This window comes from Mixophyes fleayi, unplaced genomic scaffold, assembly GCF_038048845.1.
Source record: "Mixophyes fleayi isolate aMixFle1 unplaced genomic scaffold, aMixFle1.hap1 Scaffold_99, whole genome shotgun sequence".
NCBI classification, from domain to species: domain Eukaryota; kingdom Metazoa; phylum Chordata; class Amphibia; order Anura; family Limnodynastidae; genus Mixophyes; species Mixophyes fleayi.
In genome coordinates, this window is record NW_027448668.1 from 204,337 (window position 1) to 225,000 (window position 20,664).

Here is a 20,664-nt window from a genome sequence, read left to right on the forward strand (position 1 = left end):
GTGGAGTCCTCGCCTTAGCAACTTGGATGCAGGACCAACTCCGATCGCTACTGAGGATATTGGTGAGGACTGTGTTTTGGATGTAGATTGCAGGCGTCTGGATCTAGCTGAGAAGGGACCTAGCTGATGATGGACTGCTTGTGGTTTTGGGTTTTTTTTGTTTGTTTTTTTGGCATTAGTTTCTGATTTTCCCAACAGCTTGCCATGAACTCTCTTCAAATGGCGTAACATGGATGAGATTCCTAGATGGTGAAGGTCCCTACCTCTACTGACTTTGGCTTTACAACCACTACAAATGGCTAGACAACTGTTGTCAGGATTTGGGTAAAAATAATTCGACACATAAGAGGTGGATTTTTTGGTCTTATACCCAGGCATGACAATGGCCTTCTTGTCACGTGCAAGAACTGCTTCCACTGGTGCAGGACTTACAGAAATAACATCATCATCATTAGCGTCCTCGTTGGCTACACAAATATCCCCCTCATCCTGTTCCAATTCTAAAGTGGCATCCTCAATTGGTGTAACACCAGCTACACTTGGGTTGTTCATGCACACATCTGCAGAAATGCTGAAAGGGGCCTTCTTTATGGGTACACCTATCAGACAGGTCAGGATTACACATGACACTTGTGGATAGACTCTCCTCAAGGATTTGTGACCTTTCTGAATCTGAACATAAAATTTCCTTAAATGCCTTACTGTTACATGTAAAGCCGAGCTGGAAAGCTGGAAGAAAAAAGTATTCGGACACCACTTTTGGAGTCCGAATGACAAGGTCTTGCTTGGTCATAACTGACCTTACAAAAATATGCCTCGGTGACTGTTGCAGAACTAGCACTCGTAGCGAAAGGTGAAGGCCTCATTCTTCCCTTGCCACTGCATGTGTAGAATGACATGTTGGCATTTTTTTTTTTTTCCTGCGGATAACTTTGCCTGGATTACATGTCGTTTTTTGTTTTTTTTTTTCCTTTGCTAAGGGAAAAGGTGTTTTTTTTTTTTTTTTTTTTTCATTGTTTCCCTGACTTAAAAACACTATGCACGTAGGCTTTAGCAAATGACGTAGAGGGATTACTATCATCATGACTGGTGCTAGCAGCTGCTTTGTGCTCCTGGTCGTCTTTGTACTGCTGTGAATCCATTTTGAGAACACAGTACAATGTGACTGCAGAGTTTAAAGACCATACCTGCCATCCCTATTTTTATTTCAGCACTGACACTTGGCAGTGAAGCTCTCCTGAATGTCACTGGAGACTTTGAAGAATACTGCTACCCCTCCTCTTTCTTTTCTACCTATGACACTGTCAAGATCTGTGCTACCCCTTCAATAACCATCTGTGAAATGGCGCTGGATCGCCATGGAGGGCGGTACTTATAGAATTCAAAGCTTGTGAAATCTGAGATCTGACGTCATAATAATGACATTTTGCCTCGTTTTCAATTCCTAGGGCGCACGAAAGTCTGTACTCCGATCTGCTAAATTCAAGTGTGTTTGGTTCTCAGGGAACCTCGTCTGAGCGTCTCTAATTTAAATATGTTGATAAATGAGCCCTTCAGTCTAGAATATTTAGGTTTTTGCATAACCACTTTTGTTCCCCTTATGTTGGTTTGTCTTTCAATTGTGGCAGAACAAGGAATTGAAGAATTAACATGCTTTGTACATTTTTAATATGTGAAAGGAAATGTATATGCTTTTATTTTTCCCCAGAGTGACCTGGAGATGGTAAGTGATGTATTTTCTTGGACTCTGTTAATCTCTCTGCATGGTTTCAGCTCCCCATTGATAGAGGCGGCGGTGAAGGGAAAGCCATGTACATAGACACAGAAGGCACATTTCGACCAGAACGGCTTCTTGCTGTTGCTGAAAGGTATGTTTTGTTTTTTTTTTTTGTTTGCCATTTTTATCCCCCCTCCCTCCCTTCCCAATATTCTACATTTTTTGCAAATTCTATTCTCGTATTAAAATGCCTTTCTGCCAAGTTTGCAAATCTATTAGACTTATTTTAGCAAGAAGTAGAAAGTTTATACACCTGGAGTTTAGCTGTGATTTGGCTATTGCAAACAAAGGGGCAAATCCATTAAAGTAATATAGTTTTAAAAAGTTAAATTAAGGCCACTATTAGTTTAATTTTGATTTTAAACTAAATATTTACATGTTTTGATGTCTTAGGTATGGCTTATCAGGCAGTGATGTTCTTGACAATGTGGCTTATGCGCGCGCCTTCAACACGGACCATCAAACCCAGCTTTTGTACCAGGCATCAGCAATGATGGCAGAATCTAGGTAACCAATTACTGTCTGATGTTTGACCATTCAACAAGACATGATCTCGATAAACTTAACAAGCAGTGTGTGATCTGGTACTTGCTGATTCTTTTCCAACATAGTCGTTGCAGATGTATGGGGTTTGGATAGCTGTTATCACTGGATGGACTTTCAGTGATGAAAGCCTCTAGCATCTGTCTGAACTGTTTCAGGCTTACAGGGAAAAGGGATGTAATAGTTTCTATTGTGAACAATTCTGAAAATGGAGTGCATAAATACTGGAGTAAATGCTTGTCCTAATGTCTTTGTTGAACAAAGAAGAGACTAACACTTCCCTATAGGCCATTTATCTCTACGGAGTGAAGAAGGTTCTGCACACGTGGCACTTTACAGAGGCAGAGGTAAAGCAAGTGAATAAATTGTCAAGTGTTAAAGCAGTCAACTCATGAACGCGGAGGACTTCTGCTGTTTTTGTCTGGTTTTAACCATGTCACCCACCCAACCTGTAGTTGCCACCAATGATTGCTTTATTTATTATTGGAGGCTGATGATGGTTGCTGTTTAACAATAGCCACCTACACTTTCCCTGCTAATTGTTAATCTACCTTATGTGTCCCCCACACCTTAGATTGTAAGCTCATGTAGGCAGTGCCATCTTTACCTTCTGTTTCCATGTCGTTTATGTAAATTGTTTAGTGATCACTCTCAAAGATGATGAGAAATATGTTAGTGTCGTCTGCAGGGCAACTAATACTGTGAGGTGATATTGTTATGTTGGTTGGAGTATGGGTTTTGTACAGCTTTATTAAGAATGTCACTTGAATAATAGGTCATTAAAAATATTGTATTACTTTGGTTCAGAATCCTGAAATGTGTGTGCTTCAGTCACAATATTTTTGCAGAGCAGTTTAAAGAATAGGTGGATTTTTTTTTTTTTTTTTTTTTTTTTTTCTTCTGAACCTGTTCTGATTGGAACTTTAACCAACCAAAACTAAAAACTGGCAGAAACATTACCATGAAGTTTCCCACAGGTAAATATTGATATTGCTCTTACACTGGGTGTTTAATCTGGAATATATTTTAAGTTTAAAAATGTAACCTTAAGGTCTATTGAACTCATTTTTCAAAGCACAAAATGTTGGCTGTAAGGTGCAAAACCAGCTTTGGTCCCATTATACACTCTTGACACCCCACATGGGTTTGTATTTGTGGAGTAGGTGCATCAGTGAGCATGGTTTTGTTGAGGCAATATAATTGAAATGGGTGGAGTTTTTTTTGTTTTTTGTTTTTTTTTTGTATGTTGGGACTTGCTGTGCATAGTAACTTCACCCAAAAATTTTTTTGCTTGAGTTTTGCCATTATTTTTGAGGCTTATGGGACCCATTTTGTAAAGCAGACCACACAGGTTTGTGGTGCAGTAATGATGGTAAACCTGTTGCACCAAAAAGTGTGTACCCTGTGTTGGCACAGCTTAGTCATGCTTTAACACACAATGTCTGTGTTGTACTTTGACACAGAAGCACATTTCCAGTCGCATGCAGTAAAACATCTTTTAATTAAATGGGGTGGTATTAAAGTTGTTAGACATTGACGTGATGGAGTTTTTTTTTTTTTTTTTGCTCCCCCTCCAGTTTTTGCACTTTTGTGAAGTGAGCTTCTACAGAACTTAACACCTCCTGTGCACAACTATGCGCACCAAGAGCTTGCGGAGTCATCCTCTAAGAGTGGAGTGTAGGTGTCCACCTTGATATGAATTGGACGCATCATCCAGGCTCGCCAGTGAAAAAAGTTTGTGGTGCACCCCAAATGCGCTTTATAAATGGGGTCCACTGTGAGCACTGCATGCTATGTAAACTGTCATTGAGGAGATGGCCTAGCAAGATCTGTTGGCTCATGCTGTTGTCTTGCCAGTGTAAATAAAAAATAATAAATATAAGAACAAATCCCTTACAGCGCTACACCAACTGCTGCTGCAGATATATTGAACCACAGACTAAACACCTAAGTCAAGAATAACACAGAAAATATACAAATAGATAAGTATTTCTGCGCTGGGGTACTCATATAACTGGAATCTACAAAGCTGAAAAAAATAATATAATAGAGTAGAAAAATAATACTTAAATTCATAGGTGTGGATCCATACAGATTCTTATTAGATCTCAAAATAAGAGAAAATTAAATAGTGTAATCTTGTATGGTAAAAACACTCATTATTCAATTAGACTGGAATAAAACATCCACAAAAATAGCAGAACAAAGTGTCCCAAAATAAAACCTTCACCAGTCTGGTGTATGTTCAAGATCAGTATCAAATAGGTGAATTGTGACGACATTTCACCAGGTGTAACAGATAAATCCTCATATGTTGACGAAAGCTCCCCTTAGGGGATTCTACTTACAGACTGCTTTCTTTGGTATTTGCACATCATAATATACTTTGTTCTTTCGATATCACAGCCAAAGGTGGTAATGTAAAGATAAAGAGGCATATCTCTAAGGTAGTAAGTAAAAACTTTTATTTTATAAGAGACACATAGCATAGGTACTCCTACCAGGTGTAAGTGGACGATCAGCATATACTCAAAGTCTGCGGATAAATGGTGAAAGTCCTGGCAGATGGTAAATACAAATGGTTGGGAGTCCTTTCAATAAAATGACACGTAAAGTCCGATGCGTTTCGATCCACAGCTCTCCGATCTTTCTCAAGGTGACGTGTCGGGTAGTCAAGTACATCCTTATATAGTCATATCCGATCACATGATTGGGTCCAAAACAAGTATGAGAACACTTCTAATATAACGCTATATTGCGGACAAAGTAATGCACCAAATTTGTTCCCGCAACAGGCAGAGAATATCAGTAATGAGTACATGCATATACAAAACAACGATATCAAATACAAAAGTTAAAACCATGATCCTATTTGAACCACATTAATATGTATCAAAAGCGCCTCCCATTAGGGGCGGTCCCCCAGTTGGAATCATAGTGTGTATCCATATAAAAGCATTAAGGACAGACGGAATAGGAATAAACAAGTCCTTTTGTGGCAATCATCAATATAACAAAATATTTTTCAGATATAGTGTCTGTGTAAGAAAATTCCACATATAAACTAAAACGTAAATGAGCGTCTCCTAATTGGAGGCGGTCTTCAAAGGAAATCGTAACATATCTCTCTAAATGTCTACATTAATATAAAGACATCAGAATAAGATGTTATACAGATAGCTGCCAGTAGTAAATATTTTAAAATAAGGTAAGGAATTCAAAAGTATGATGTTCAAAATATCCATTTAATTTAAACAACGAGGTAGCGGCTCTAAATGGAATAACCGGAATATTGTAGCAACAACATGTCATAATAGAGACCAAAATGAATTGAACCGCCCCACATGGAAGGTGTCTGAAGCAATCCCATAGACTCAGGGTTAATCAATAAGATGTCCATTCCTCTTAAAAATGACAAAAACAAATACATATTGCTAAAAAAGATGAGAGAAAAAAACATAATCCTAATCAATCCAAAAAACATTTTAACTCAATCTTTATTTAATCCCTCAGGTATCAGAGAGTTGAGCCTGAAAATCTAAGTCATCTCTCTCTGTGAAAGTATGTTGGTAATGTCTCTCTGTTTCCAGTCCTTTTGGAATATATATATATATATATATATATATAATTTCCTGCCATTGGGGGGCACTGCGAGACATTGGGGTGTAGTAGGTGGACTGGGAGTCTTGGCACTTATAAACTTGTTGGTCTGACACACTCCTCCCCTACTATGCCCCTCCTCTCCAGGCCAGACCTCAGTTTTTTTCTAAGTGCCTAGGAGTTAGGTCACTTTGGTATAGGCTCCTGCCTATACTTTAATTAGATTTAGGTTTTCACTTTTTTATTTTTATTCCTTACAGGTGCTGCGCGGGGATCGAACTTAAGACCCAGAGGGGTGAATAGCCTGTCGGCTTCCTTCACCCTGGTCCCTGCGCGAGGTAAGCAGCAGCCTGTCTCACTTGCCCAGCACCTTTGCCGGCAGTCTCCCCCTAGAAACGAGCAGTGGGGCCACAAATTGTAAGTCTGCCATACTGGCAGCACTCGGTCAGCCAGCGCTGCAATTTAAAACGGCCATATAGACGGCCGAGGCCTTAATCTTTAGTATGGGCGGGAGTGAGGCTGCATATTCACCTCTCCTCCGCCCATCTGACATGCCCCTCCCCCCCCCCCCCCTCCCCCTCCCTCACTGGACAACGAGCGGTGGGGACAGCGAAACAATCGCACTCCAAGGAGGCGATTTCATCGCTAATGCTCCCCGCAGACTGGGCACATTAAAATAGGCGGAGGATGCATTTTAAGAGCCGACAGCCATACTTTGCATGTGCTGTTTGGCGGGACGTGGCGGCGGCCATCTTGGAGGACGGATGGAGGATGGAATCTCCTCCTCCTCCTCCTCCCCCCTCCCCCCCCCCCCCCTTCCCAGTTCCCGAACACAGACGGTGGCCATGCCTGGAGACTGTGCTGAACAGAGACATCATGCTGCAGGGCTGTAACCTCTCTGCCTCTAGCTGCCCGGTACCTCTGTATTGTCTTTATTTGTTTACTGTGAGTGACCATGGTCATAGGACACACAGGCTGTGTATAGACCTCTGGGCATTGCTGACTTATCTCGACAGAAACAAATGTTAACTGTTCAGTCACTATTTGCATACAAGCACTAGGACTGTTTTCAGAGCCTGGGGACACGGTGTCTAATACTTAGAAATTACCTAGTATATAGATTAGAAGAATTTCTATGCTACAGAGATCATCTAATAGATATAAAATGCTGGTGTTTCTCAATTTGTACCTTTACTTTTCTATGCGCCTGCATAGGAGCTTCCAAGTATAATAGACATCTACTAGTATGTGTGTACGATGTTATACATGTGCCATACGTAATTCTGGATTATATTTTAATCATCCTATCCAAAATGAGGTACATGTTGCAATGGGGATAATTGAGGTGCCCAAGACATAACATACAGATTTATTTGGTATCGCCTATCCTACCATTGCATTTTGGCTATAAAGGCACCCCCCAGTAGGAGGTTTTCCTTCGGTACTGACAGTATGTACAAATATATTGTAATTTTACCTGTTCCTCAGCTTAGCCCAGATGCTCTCTGGGCAGCTTATGAGACTAAAGTCTGCGAGCAGGGTGTACCCACTTCGGTGTCAGCAGTTCCGCAGAAGCCATAAAAAGGAGGGGACCCCCAGGGGTCAGAGACCCTCTGAGTATTATTGCTAGAAGGACACCTCCAGCAGTAAGCCACACTCTGGTTTGTCGGTACTGCATTATATTTATATATACATTTGCAAGAGTGATGAAATTCAGTTCTATTCTGTGACACTACTTACCATTGTTTTATGTTTCAGACTGTGTCGCTGATACGTCTAAGCTGCATTATATCTGTGCCACATATATTGTTGGATTTTCAGCAGCTTAGCCAGGATGCTCCCTGTGTAGCTTGCAATACTAAGGCCTGTGAACGAGGTGCACCCACTGCGGTGTCTGCAACTCTGGAGATGGCAGCCTAGGCAAGAATCACTAACGGTATGAGTGATCGAACACACTAGAGTGGCGTTGGGGTCTGGAAAGGTACGTGAACCAGCCCCCCCTTTCTCACACAGATCATATCTGCCACAGACACTTCTTACCAGACAGAAGGCCTATGTGTCCTGATCTGATTCCGCACAGACAGCCACATCTGCTCACCATCTCACAGGGGTAAGCATGAATTTGATTTTCAGAGTTCTTCAGTCAAGATCAGAATATGGTCCATTCCTCAGCAGACAAAGACATTAATTCCGAAAATGTAACATCCGTTCTCCGGATGTATATTCTCGGCTTAAGCATCAAAAGCACTTTTGACCCTTGTGGAATTTGAGTTGCGGTCCCGTCCGCACCTTCTCAGTGGCTGTGCATGGTGTCTGACCCTTTGCCTAACAGTCAAGTATAAAATTATTGCACAGGTCACAATTTCTTCTCATATTTTGCCTCCCTGGAAAGTAACATGTGGAATTAACAACCCTTGTGACTTGTATATTCACTTAGGCTGCTATCCCTACGCAGGGCAGAAGGCCAGGGTAGGTTTTTCTCTTACCAGACTTGTTACATAGCCTCAACTCATCTTATCTGATGGCTGCCAGAAGGTTCCACACCCTATAGGGTCATAGCTGAGTTTTTGAATAGGCTATTCAGCCTTGGGCAGGACAGTTAGCCAGTGGATTCTAGATGAGGTTCCAGGGACGGAGCTGCTCACTTTGGCAGTATTACAGTGGAGTCTATAGGAGACTCTGAGAGTGAGAGTGCATCTCTTCCCATCAGCTCCACTAGGCACGTCAATGGCGGACTTAAATCCATCGGTCAATGTGCCCCATCTTGTAGCCCCTTGTTGGCTCCCATAGGAGCATATAGTACCTGCACAGGTGCAGTTAGGGAAGAAGCCTATATACCTGGTGGTATTCCCGGAAGATGGTGTAGTTTATTCTAACCTCTTACCGTTCCACAAAGGGATCCTTGCCTTCCTTGAAGCTGGCGGTCCTTCAATAGGCAGTCGGGTTTTCAGATGTAGTCACTGCGCACAGTCATGGCAGGCAGTGAATAGAAGAAGTTCCTGATTTAGTATACATCATGTAGGTCTTCTTACATGTACCAGTTAAGAAGGAGCCTCCGGGGTCTTTTTCGCTTTGACGAAACAGTTATTGCAGTTCCGGCTCAGGGTCCTGCCTTTTTCACTCCTCATCTTGCACCTCGCGAGACGCTGAGGTTAGGGCAGGCAAACGCTACACCCTGTGTTCATGATGGTACCCTGCCTGGATAGACTTTCCGAGGGATCCGTCATCTTCATCTCTACACGGATAATTCTCCATCTGGTTCCTGGAAGGGCACGTAGGGGTGCAGAGACTACATTGTTTAACACCCAATTTGTCACAGCAGATACATGTATTGCTCTTCAGCTCCTACTTGGGATCCCACAGGGTCTCTGTCCTGAACTCTGGTCCGCTCAGGCTCTAGTCTGTTACTAGAGGTGGATTAATAAATCCTTTGAGTTCCAGAGTATTTTTGGTCCTTCCAAGAGGACTGTTATTTCAATCGGGTGCTCAGGGTTCGCAGGATGGGACACTAAGCCCATTCAGGTCCTAATCAGGAATTCCCTAGACAATCTGTCAGGCCACGACTCCTGCATTTCTAGAGTATCTCAGAGGAGCTCGTGTCAGGAGAACAGTGGAACAGACGTCCAGGTTATAGCCTGAGCAACGGGTTAGGTTCCCACTCATTTGTAAATTATCCCGACATAAAAAGGGTGCAAGGCCGAGAGCTTTGGCAGGCAGGCAATTAACCTGGACGAATGGTCTCTCCATGGTAACGTCCATTGCTCCCCAGGTGGAATAGTGGGGGCACTTTGGTGTTTGCCCCAGGGCATCCATACTTATTTATCCGGTCACCCCATTGCTGTTCATAATCTAGAGACTCTTGATCCGAGTTCTCTGATGCCAGGATACCCCCTAAGGCTTCGGTCGGGTGTACCTGTCGTTCTTCCTTCCAGGGTCCCCATGGGGGCTAGGGAGTGTCGAACACAGTGCGGCGTCCAGCTATTCTGGGGCCCTTCTTTTTCCTGCCAGGGTATGGTTCTCAAACATGGGTAGCTAGTGGTGACACCTCTCTTCTGCCTAACTCGGTGGTCAGATCTGAAGGGTCGGGGACCTCCTTCTGCCACTTGTTATATCGTCTAGCTGGTGGCATGGGAACACTCTAGCCTTAGGGCCAGAGGTTTTGTTGCAGGGAGCTGCTTAGTACCTTGGAGAGAACCGGGAGGACAGTTTCCTCATCCAGTTTCTCTATGTCTGGAAACAGGAAAGAGTTGGTGTGGGTCCTGCAGTTTTCACACGTCCCAGTGCTGACTCGCTAAGTCGTTTTCCTTCGCAAACTACCTCTGATATCCGCCTAGCTTCCTGCAGGGTGCTAGCCCCTGTGCTCTACTTCTTTTCAGCACCAGTTTACAGGATCACGGTAGCTTCAAGTCTTGCTTGACTGGTCTCTGTCGGTTGGTTAGTCATGAAGGCTAGTCCAGGGGATCAGAGTACTTGTTTGCCCTCTTTTGTCTTGTTGACTCAGGGTAGATATGCTTTTCCTGGAGTATGTCATGTGCATGTCACCTGGTCCCAGGGCTCCAGCGGTGGTAGTGTGCAATGCACTCCCACATTCTACTTGCCAGTAGGGGAGAGAGGTGCGTCACTCCGGCCAATATTGGTTCAGAGAATAGTATCTGCATTCTTTCTTTAGGAGCTTGGGGGCAAGCATTAGGTTATTCTTCCTCCATTGCGTGTTACGTCGGCTGGAAGTGGTTTGTGCTCTTCTGGGCCAGATTGACCGCAGAGTCTCTAGCCGGGAGGCTAGGGTTCCTCTTCATCCTTTCGGACGCTATTTTATCTAGTGCTGGTGTCTTTACAACCTCTGCGCCAAGAGAGTTGGTGTTTCTTGGACGATCAGTAAAGCTGTTGTTCAGGATGACAACGCCCACATCTTCCACAGAGTTTCTTGGTTGCATGGTTTGGTGTCTGCTTATGCGAGCTTTACTCGCAGGTTGGGGCGTACAGCCATTCCAGAGCATTCCCACCCTTGAGGAAGCTTTGGTATATCCCCAATGTCTCGCAGTGCCCCCCCAATGGCAGGAAAGAGAAAATAAGATTTTTACTCACCGTAAAATCCATTTCTCTGACTCCATTGGGGGGCACTGCGCACCCTCCCTTGCTCTGAAAGTAGTGCTGGTTTTGGTGCTATTTTCTGTATTGCTCCTCCTTTCTTCCTAGCTTGGTTATACAAAACTGAGGTCTGGCCTGGAGAGGAGGGGCATAGTAGGGGAGGAGTGTGTCAGACCAACAAGTTTATAAGTGCCAAGACTCCCAGTCCACCTACTACACCCCAATGTCTCGCAGTGCCCCCCAATGGAGTCAGAGAAATGGATTTTACGGTGAGTAAAAATCTTATTATATATATCTATCAATAAAATATTTAATGTCTATAACACAGTAATTATGGTCATTTTTGAAGTGTTGGGATAGCGAATGTAATTCATATCCTAATCGGATATTTCTGACATGTTCATAAATACGTTTTTTCAAAGGACCTGAGGTCTTTCCCACAGAAATGAGTCCACATCGACATTCTACAAGGTAGATGACGTTACATGAGTTGCAGGTGATGGAATCATTTATCTTATAGGTTTTATTACGAACAGTCAATTCTCCTACTTTACTACTCTGATGTTAATTTGTTTACATGAAGAACATTGACCACAACGATAGAAACCTTTTTGGATTTAATTCTTCCACTTCTGGGGGATTCAACTGTTTCTCCTTTAACAAGTTTATCTTTAAGATTTTGTGGTTTCCTGTAGATGAAATTTGGTTTCACAGGAAGAAGTTCTAGACGATATTGATCTTTACTCAAAATATGCCAATGTTTAAGGATAATCTTTTCTATCTTTTTTTTAAAGGAGTTGTTATAGTCAGAAATGAATGCTATTTTAAAGACCACATTCTAAGATTTCATGGATGATTTATCAAATAGGGTGTTTCGATCTATCAAGTTAACTTTATTCTTAGCTTTATCAAGTAATTCTGTATCATAACCTTTAATCTGAAACTCCTTATACATTTCATCAATTTGTTTTCCAAATGAGGAATCTTCGGTACAATTTGTTCGAACTTGAAGATATTGACCGTAGGGGATACCCCTAATCCAGTTGTGATGATGCTGACTTGAGGAAAGGATGTATGAGTTAGTCAGTAGGTTTCTTGTAGCTCTGAGTATGTATCGTCATATCTTTTTAACATATATCTCCAAGTCCAAAAAATGGACTGAGGATTTACTGATATCGAAAGAATATCTAATGTTCCAGTTGTTCATATTTAGACTTGAACAGAAAATATCCAAGGAGAATCTGTCACCCCTCCAGAAAAGAGAACATCATTGATGTATCTTTTCCAGGATACCAGGTTCGTCCTGAGCCTATCATTTATATATTGATCCTCCCAATAAGCCATAAAGATTAGCATAGCTTGGGGCGAATCTGGTACCCATGGCTGTGCCTGTCCTTTGAAGGTAGTAGTCCCCCTTATAATAGAAATAGTTGTTCTCCAAGATTAAACGGATGCCCTCTAAGAGAAAATTCCTTAGACTCTCATATTGAAAAAATTTATCCAAAAAGACCTTAATGGCTGTTGGGCCCATTTCATGTTGTATTACGGTATATAATGAGGTGACATCCGCTGTCACCATAAACATGTTAGTTCTCCACGTTATTTTCTTCAAATTAATTAGAACATCCCCAGTATCCTTCAAATGAGAGGGATTATTTTGAACGATAGGTTGCAAGAACTCATCGATGAATGCTGACAGGTTGGCCGTAAGACTATTAAACCCTGAAATGATTGGGCGGCCAGGTGGACGATCTATTCTCTTGTGTATCTTGGAGTATAGAGATATATGGTAGTATGTGAGTGTCCTCTCAAACTCACATTCATCTTTATGGATTACACCCATAGTTTCATATTTAATAATAAAACTTTCAAACTTTCTCTTTATTGTACAAGTGGGATCACTCCTCAGTTTAGAATAAGTGGATCTATTGGCCAGTTGATTCTGATCTATTTGATTCAAGACAACCACTCCTCCTCCTTTATCTGCTGGTTTGATCACAAGATTATCATCGTCCTGAAGTTTTTTTAAGGGCACATCTTTCTTTATTGGATAAATTCAAATGGATCTTCTTATTCTATTGTAACTTCCTCAGATCATACGTTACAAGTCTGATAAATGTTTCAATACATGGCCCTTTTTTTTTTTTTTTTTTTTTTTATGGTTAATTTTCTTATAAATTTCTGTAGATCTAGATACACTTTAAAAAATCTGGCCTTAATGAAGGTGCAAATATTAATCCCTTTGAAAGCAGAGACAATTCTCCCTCTGTAAAGGGACGTGAGCTTAAATTGAAAACACTACTGGAGAAATTGTGATCATTAAGATCCTTCAAATTTTTCTTCAATAGTATTTTTTTTATTTTTCAGTTTCAATTTAAGAAATCTAACTTATTGTCACATCTTTATCCTCATTTTTCTTTTGTATAGACCTATTGATGGAGATCCTGCCTTCAGTGTCAAGAATAGTAGGCTCTAAAACAGGCCTGTCCAACCTGCGGCCCTCCCAGGTGTTGTGAAACTACAAGGCCCAGCATGCTTTGCCAGCAGACAACCAGTTAATAGCTGGAAGGGCATTCTGGAACTTGTAGTTTAACAACACCTGGAGGGCCACAAGTTGGACAGGCCTGGTCTAAAACATTCTCATCTTTGCCACTGGGATTTTTTCTTTGGCTGAGGGAGAATTGAATGGGAAAAAGACGGATCTGTTACATCATCTAAAGCCAAAATCTGTTGGGGGATTCAAAGTTGACCAGTTTCGTATTAATATCATAGGTTTTATTTCTAAACTTCTTAGGTGGATGACGCCATTCAGAGAATTCATCATTATTCCCCTTTTGAAGTAGAAGGAAAATTTCTTCTATAATATGTGATATAGATTGTTCTGTATTATTAGAATGGTTTCTCATGGAAGGGTGGTCGAAATAATAGATACTCATTTTAAGAAAGAAGTGAGTTTAAATCTCAAACGTTTTTTTTTTTCGAAATAAGTAATTTGGTATCTCGGCTAATTTTATCTCTAATAGTGTGTACATTATTTTTAACATCACATGCCAGTGTAAATGCTGTAGGCCCCACCTGCCTTCCTCTGGCTGATATTCAGACAATGAAAGTAAATGTCTGCTTGGGTTGCTATTGTTAAGTGCAGATTTGCACAGCACATTTCAGCAATGTTGGTAAATTTCTAATTGCTAAAACACAAATCTGTAAAACTGAATCTCCATAGGGATACAGCAGAGTCTCACTACCAGGAATAGATAAAAATATTTTTAAGAAAACCTTGTCCGTCCTTCATTGTTGTGATGTTCTCTCTCCTCCCAGTACAAGTTTGACAGAAATATTTTGCTTTCATAAATCTAGATACAGAACTGGTAGGTATAATTTAGGGACAACTAGGGGGAGATTCAATTGGCCGAGATTTACAGCTGCGCACATTGCCGGGTATTACGGTAAGGGATCCTTTTTATGGGGGTGCAAGAAGGAAAAATGAGCGGACATTTTAGCCTTCGCATCGGCACGCTGTGTCTCCGTGGATGTTTTTGAAGACTCGTCATGCTGAATTGAATGTTCCCCCTAGTGTCCGTGCTGTCAGTTTTTTGGTAGGAAAAACACAGCCTTCTCACTGGTAGAGACCCATTTAGTTTCACATAGTAAAGTAAAAATTAAAGCATTAAAGTGTGTATGTGCAGTTTATTTTATTATATTGTCAAAGTTGAATAATTGGATGAAATAAACTATATTGTTATGACGCAATCGCACGATAAATAACGCACACATACACTTACACATTCACTTGTAAATAGTTCACCTTAAAATAATTCCAACACACAGTTGTTTATAATCAAATGAAATATAATAATGTTAAAAGCACTTTAAAAGTATCTAACTGTAAACTCTATTAAAGACTCAGGATTTAGCAAATGTATCATGTTTAGTGCCATTTTGAACTGCACATTACCATCTCATCCTATAATTTCGGCTTTGCAATCGCTTCCTGCAATCAATAGTTATGGAAGATAAAAGATTGAATGATCAAAATGGCATTGTGTTTTAAATTGTTTAGAACTGGTTTGGGTCAGTTTCCTTGAGAAGCACATGTTTTCAGCTGTTGTGGGAAGGTGATCCCCCTCTTCCCAGAGAAATCCTTTGAACTGACCTAAGACCTGCATTACATTAGACTGTCCTGAACCAATGGAAACATGCCATGACATCCTCAGTAGTTTTTTCTTCAGACTGAAACTGGATACTATATCAGCCAAAGCTTTCTTTCTCTCTCTCTCTGAACCTGGCTACATGTGAGCATGGCTGTGTTCCATGGACCTCAGTGAAGCTCTATAAGGAAAATGTAATGTATTCAGTGTTTTATACTTTCCTGTTTTAATGTAACATCTTTAATAGGTATCATGTATCGGCTATATTGTACTGTATTGTACTTATTTATTGAACTGCTAAACAAATTGCTTTTGCTAAATAAATTGCTTGTGCTTCGGAAACACAATACAATCGCTTGGGCAATGCTTATTTGAAAACTAGAATTACTTTAATAATATATTCAGCAATACTTCACTTTTTAATGAAGTCTTTCTAATTTTATTATCTATAATCTTGCATGTGTTGTCATATTTTGTGAATAACCAAATAATCATTGGTGCATGATGTAATGATTGAAATGATCCATGATATCATTTGTCATGGGATTTTATGAATTAATGGTTCAGAAATTCCTTGGAGGTTGGGCCAGTTAAGGTGTGTGTTTTTTGTTTTTTTTTTTCCCTCCCCCTGCACATTGATATGATTTAATAATCGATATGAGATGACCATGTATTGTATAACTTTCGATAGGTATGGTGCATTGTAAAAATGTGTTGTGGAATATGTTGATAACCGGTAGCTGTTCACTTGCGTGTAATTTAGTATGCTGGATTTAACATCCAAGTCATTGCTGTGTTTGCGATCTTTGGACAGATATAGTTAAATTAGACCTTCTAATGTACATTATCGCGTCCTAAATTTTCAGTTATTCGCCTAATCTGTTTAACCATGACATGCTACGAAGACAAGTAATGAAGCTGGTTCTTAATTCAACAGAATCGAATAGTCTACAGCCTTGATGGTTCCAAGTTTTAGGTCCGGCTAGTATATTTTGCATAAATGTATCGCATGTGTCATATTTTTTTTTTTTTTTTTAAATACATTTTTTAACCATTCTTTCAATTTTCTGCAGGTATGCGCTTCTCATTGTAGACAGTGCTACTGCTCTATACCGAACAGATTATTCAGGCAGAGGAGAACTTTCTGCACGACAAATGCATTTAGCTCGTTTTCTGAGGATGTTGCTGCGACTTGCGGATGAGGTATGGTCAATCCAGCTGTGATGTAAGCTAACTTGTGATTTTGAATATATAAGATTAGTAAATTTTTGTACTAGAGGTCACAAATGGTATGTACTGTAACTTGATCCCTGAGTTACCCTTTTCAAAGCAATTGACAAATCTCCAGTACCAGGTCTCCATGATGTTTAACTCATGGGGTGCTGTGCTCTGCTGGAGTCTGGTCATTTTTGCTTTTCCACTGAGCATTGCTGTCACACTGCATTTGGAGGAGAAGGCTTGGTGTATAAGGCAACTGAGAGCTCTACAATGGCAGCTTCTAGTTGACTCAAAGAATGCTGTGGGCACAATCTGGAATTCTGGATTAATGATTGAGATGGTTAATGAGGACTTTGTGGATGGCTGGTTAATGACTCTGGATGGGGTAGTTAATTAAAATTGGAGTATTGGAGGTCAACTGAGTGCGGATGATGAAGGGGGATTGAATGATCATTGATGGTGCTGAGGCATGAGGGCGCATGAGGAATGGACTTTAGGGGAGGAAGATACAGGAGAGAGGTGAAGAGGGTAGAGAAGGGTTATAGTGTGGACTGAAGGGGGTGTAATGTCAGTAAGACGGATGAGCTATGTGTACCCCATATTTAGCCATTGTGCTAACTTTATTTACACTATATAAGAACCTCCTCTTATCTTATGATCAATGTATGAATACACAAGTAAAATGGCCCATACAGAAATCTCTGCCAACGAGTCGAGCATAGTGTTTTTGCTGAGGGAAAGAGGACCCTCCTTGCAGTTGTAAGAAAGTGTGGGAGCTTTTGTTCAGAAGCGGAATTTGCCCATCTCTGTAAATTGTTTTATACATTCCCAAAACTCTCCAATCTATTAAAAATTTGTTCTTTTTAGATTCAGGCAGTTTTGGGTCATTGTACTATGCTGAGAGAAAACACCACTTTTTCCATTCATTTGAATGGGCAATGTATTTTCAATGGTTGTCTATGGAATTCTGCAAAGCTCAGTCAATCAGAAGCAGTATTTACCTTCTGGGTGCATGTGATTGGATGAGCAGTTACCAATCCCAACACCATTGAAAACAATATTAGTGGCAAAGCAACATAATACTTTTGTTTCAGCATGAACTGGCTGACAACATGCTGGTACTTCTAGTTCCAAGTACCAGTCACTGCTTGCCTGTTGTAGTTTAAAAATAGTATTAACATTATCTTGTCTATATACAATATGAAAAACATTTTTGAACTTAATACATAATAGAGCACTTTCCTGTTTCAATCGGCAATGCATTTCTGTGGCTTTCCTGCACACATTCGCTGGTTTTCAATAGATCTCGACTGGCTGACACCATTGGTGAATCTTGCAATTGTCCTTGGTAGATTACTCCCTATCTTACGCTTCTCACAAAATGCATAATTTCTGCATAATTGTGATGTACTGGCGCTATAAGAAATAAAGTTCAGAATAACATGGTGAAATTTTTTTTTTTTTCTTTATAGAGTAGGTGAATTGCAAATCGCCATGTAAATCACTGAAAATTAGATTTATTTTTTTTAAATCAATCATTTTGTTAAAAGGATTCTTTACAGGATGTGTAGTAGAAATATATAATGCACTAAATATATAATGATACTGTAGTTTTCATATATTTGTATTTTCCCCTTTAAAGTGTACCTGTCACCTACACAACTGCACATTTAAGTTATTTGATCAGACAGCACATAATTAAAACTGTTAAATTGACTGTATGTTAAAGAGCAAGTTAAACCACCAAGTTAATATATATCAGACTATGCGACTGAGCACAATAATGTACATGAAATAATTGAAGTATATGTAAAAATGTCATGCTGTCTTGGTCATGCTGCAACAGGGCGCCATGTTAGGAGGGAGGTTGTAGTGGAGCTACCGTGGAAATCCACCAATCCATTGTATTTAACTGCTGTTTTTGGGGAGCATAGTAGTCCTTTAAAGCTGTATAGTTTAATCTAATTTTGCCTTTTCACATGCTAGCATGAAGTTGGCCATCTTTTTCTGGACAGCACTGACTCATTTGGTATTAATGAGTTTAAACTGCCTAAAAACTGCCTGTTTCCAGTGCAGTGACTCTGAATGTGATTGGAGTCACAAACTATTGCCCTTTTGAACAGCTAATTTAAATATTTAATTTTAATGCTGTGTATGTTGATATCCAGTTGAACTATTAATAGTGTTTTAGATTTCTCATTAGTGCATTGTAGGTACACTTCAAGTTCACATTTTTAATAATGTAGTAGAATAAATTCATAAGTGGTTTACCACAAATGTCAGTCTCGTTATACATAACAAATACATGTCCTTTTTCAATACATTGTGAGGTTTTGTTACTCTACTATATTTTTGAGCAGCACATACATTTGCAATGTTTTGCTGCCATCTTGTGTTAACAAATGTGTATTACAGTTGCTCACAATCTTTTTACCATATCTTTACTTTTAAGTTTGGTGTAGCTGTCGTTATTACCAACCAGGTGGTTGCACAAGTAGATGGAGCCGCCATGTTTGCAGCTGATCCTAAAAAGCCAATTGGAGGAAATATCATAGCTCATGCATCCACTACAAGGTAAGAAATGTTTACATTCTCAACAGCTCAGTGGGTGGGTGGGTGTCCTGGGGCTGTACTGTAAACACAAAGCCATAAGAGGAGAGAGATGTAAGCCCTGAAAGTGAAACTTGGGGAGAGATTCAACATCTGCTTTATGAAAGTGAATTTTGGCTCCTGATTGATTTAGTAGACCTGGCTGATTGTCTTGAGCAGTGTTTACTACAAGAACTGTTGGGTTCAAGCAGCTAAAATGGAGGGGTTATTTTATCTGGGCTCTTGACAATCTCAGTCTGCCAGTATAGACTGCTCTCTTCTCTACCCACTTTTTCAGAGGTTGGTGTTGGGATCTCCCCATCAAGTGGTACATGGACTGGGGGAAGGGGATTACCCTGTTTATAAATTACTTTAGTTATAATGGTAAACTTCCTTGTATGACTTGTATCCTACTTGCAGGTTGTACCTAAGGAAGGGTAGAGGAGAAACCCGTATCTGCAAGATTTACGACTCCCCTTGCTTGCCTGAGGCCGAGGCCATGTTTGCAATTAACGCAGATGGGGTTGGAGATGCCAAGGACTGAAATATACTGCTTTCTTGCCCAGCATCCCTTTGTCCACCTCCTATTGCAAGCAGACAATGCCAGGGAAGTTGGCGAAGTTGTGAAAGAAATCCTGAACTTTGTAAACAAATGTTATCCATTGGTTTTTAAAGCTATAGAAATCCTGACTTTACAATGGATTTAAATATATTGTGCGTTCTCCAAACCGTACAACTAAGACTTTGCACAATATTTGCAGCCAATTTGGATTTACTCTTTTTTCTGACTGTCCTAATCTGCATTTCCAGGTTTCTAAAATAGTGTATATCATATATAATTTTGGTCAAGATTCATTAAATACCTTAATTGGTATGCACAACTGGCAAAATACATTGTGTTCTGCTTTAATAGCAAAGATTAAAATAATTCTCTTTAATTATCCAACACTAGGAATGGTAGTTTTATATAAATGTAATTCATTTTTTTTTTTTTTTGTGCAAATGGCTATTATAGATCATATGCAAAAAGGTGAGAAGTGAATTCATCTGCAGAAAAGATCTCCCAAAAATGCAACCTCAAGCATTGTAATATAAATGTGTGTATATGTATATATTAGCTGCAATTAATCCTCTTTAGCAGAGGTTTTTTGTTTTTAGTTCTGATGTGTAATAAGCGTATATAGGGAAATATGGTTTAAAAATAAACTACATAATTTCAGTCTTGGATAATTGCATGGAATTTGGGACAAAGTATTGGTCATCCTATCTTATTTTTTTACACCAAATGCATTGTTTACGTTACGTAGACAGCTTTGCGCAACAAACTTTAATGGAAAAAATATTAACAAAATGTGTGGGTTTTTTCACCTATCCTCCTGGCCAGGGAGGGCTGGTAAATTTTAGCCTGGGAGAGACAACTCGGCCTATTGGGAAAATTTTAAAGGGGGAAAAAAAAAAATGTTAGTAACTCAAGGTAGGCCACAATGGGAGCGGCCTGGGGTGCAGATGCCTCCCTGCACCCCAGCCCAGTCTGCCCCTGCTCCTGGCTGCCTGAGAGGTTTTGCTAATGTCAAGTTATCTTATTTTTAACACAGAATTAGGACATACTATGCAACTTGGTGACCATTTTGTTTTGGGTTTTTTGTTTTCCTCCTACAAATCAACACTCCGCTTTGACAGCAAAACATTGTAAGGAAAATA

At 40.2% G+C, this 20,664-nt stretch overlaps 1 protein-coding gene across 2 annotated transcripts in view; it reads left to right on the top strand.

The window, feature by feature from the left end:
- RAD51 (RAD51 recombinase) overlaps positions 1 to 20,182 on the top strand; it is a 43,780-nt gene extending 23,598 nt beyond the window's left edge. For both annotated transcript variants that reach the window (XM_075194644.1, XM_075194643.1), the window contains exons 6-10: positions 1,774 to 1,868; positions 2,171 to 2,284; positions 16,230 to 16,359; positions 18,827 to 18,948; positions 19,384 to 20,182. In XM_075194644.1, coding sequence (XP_075050745.1) covers positions 1,774 to 1,868; positions 2,171 to 2,284; positions 16,230 to 16,359; positions 18,827 to 18,948; positions 19,384 to 19,507 — 585 coding nt within the window. In that variant the 3' untranslated portion in view covers positions 19,508 to 20,182. The remainder of the gene's footprint in view (positions 1 to 1,773; positions 1,869 to 2,170; positions 2,285 to 16,229; positions 16,360 to 18,826; positions 18,949 to 19,383) is intronic.
- The last annotated feature ends 482 nt before the right edge of the window (positions 20,183 to 20,664 follow it).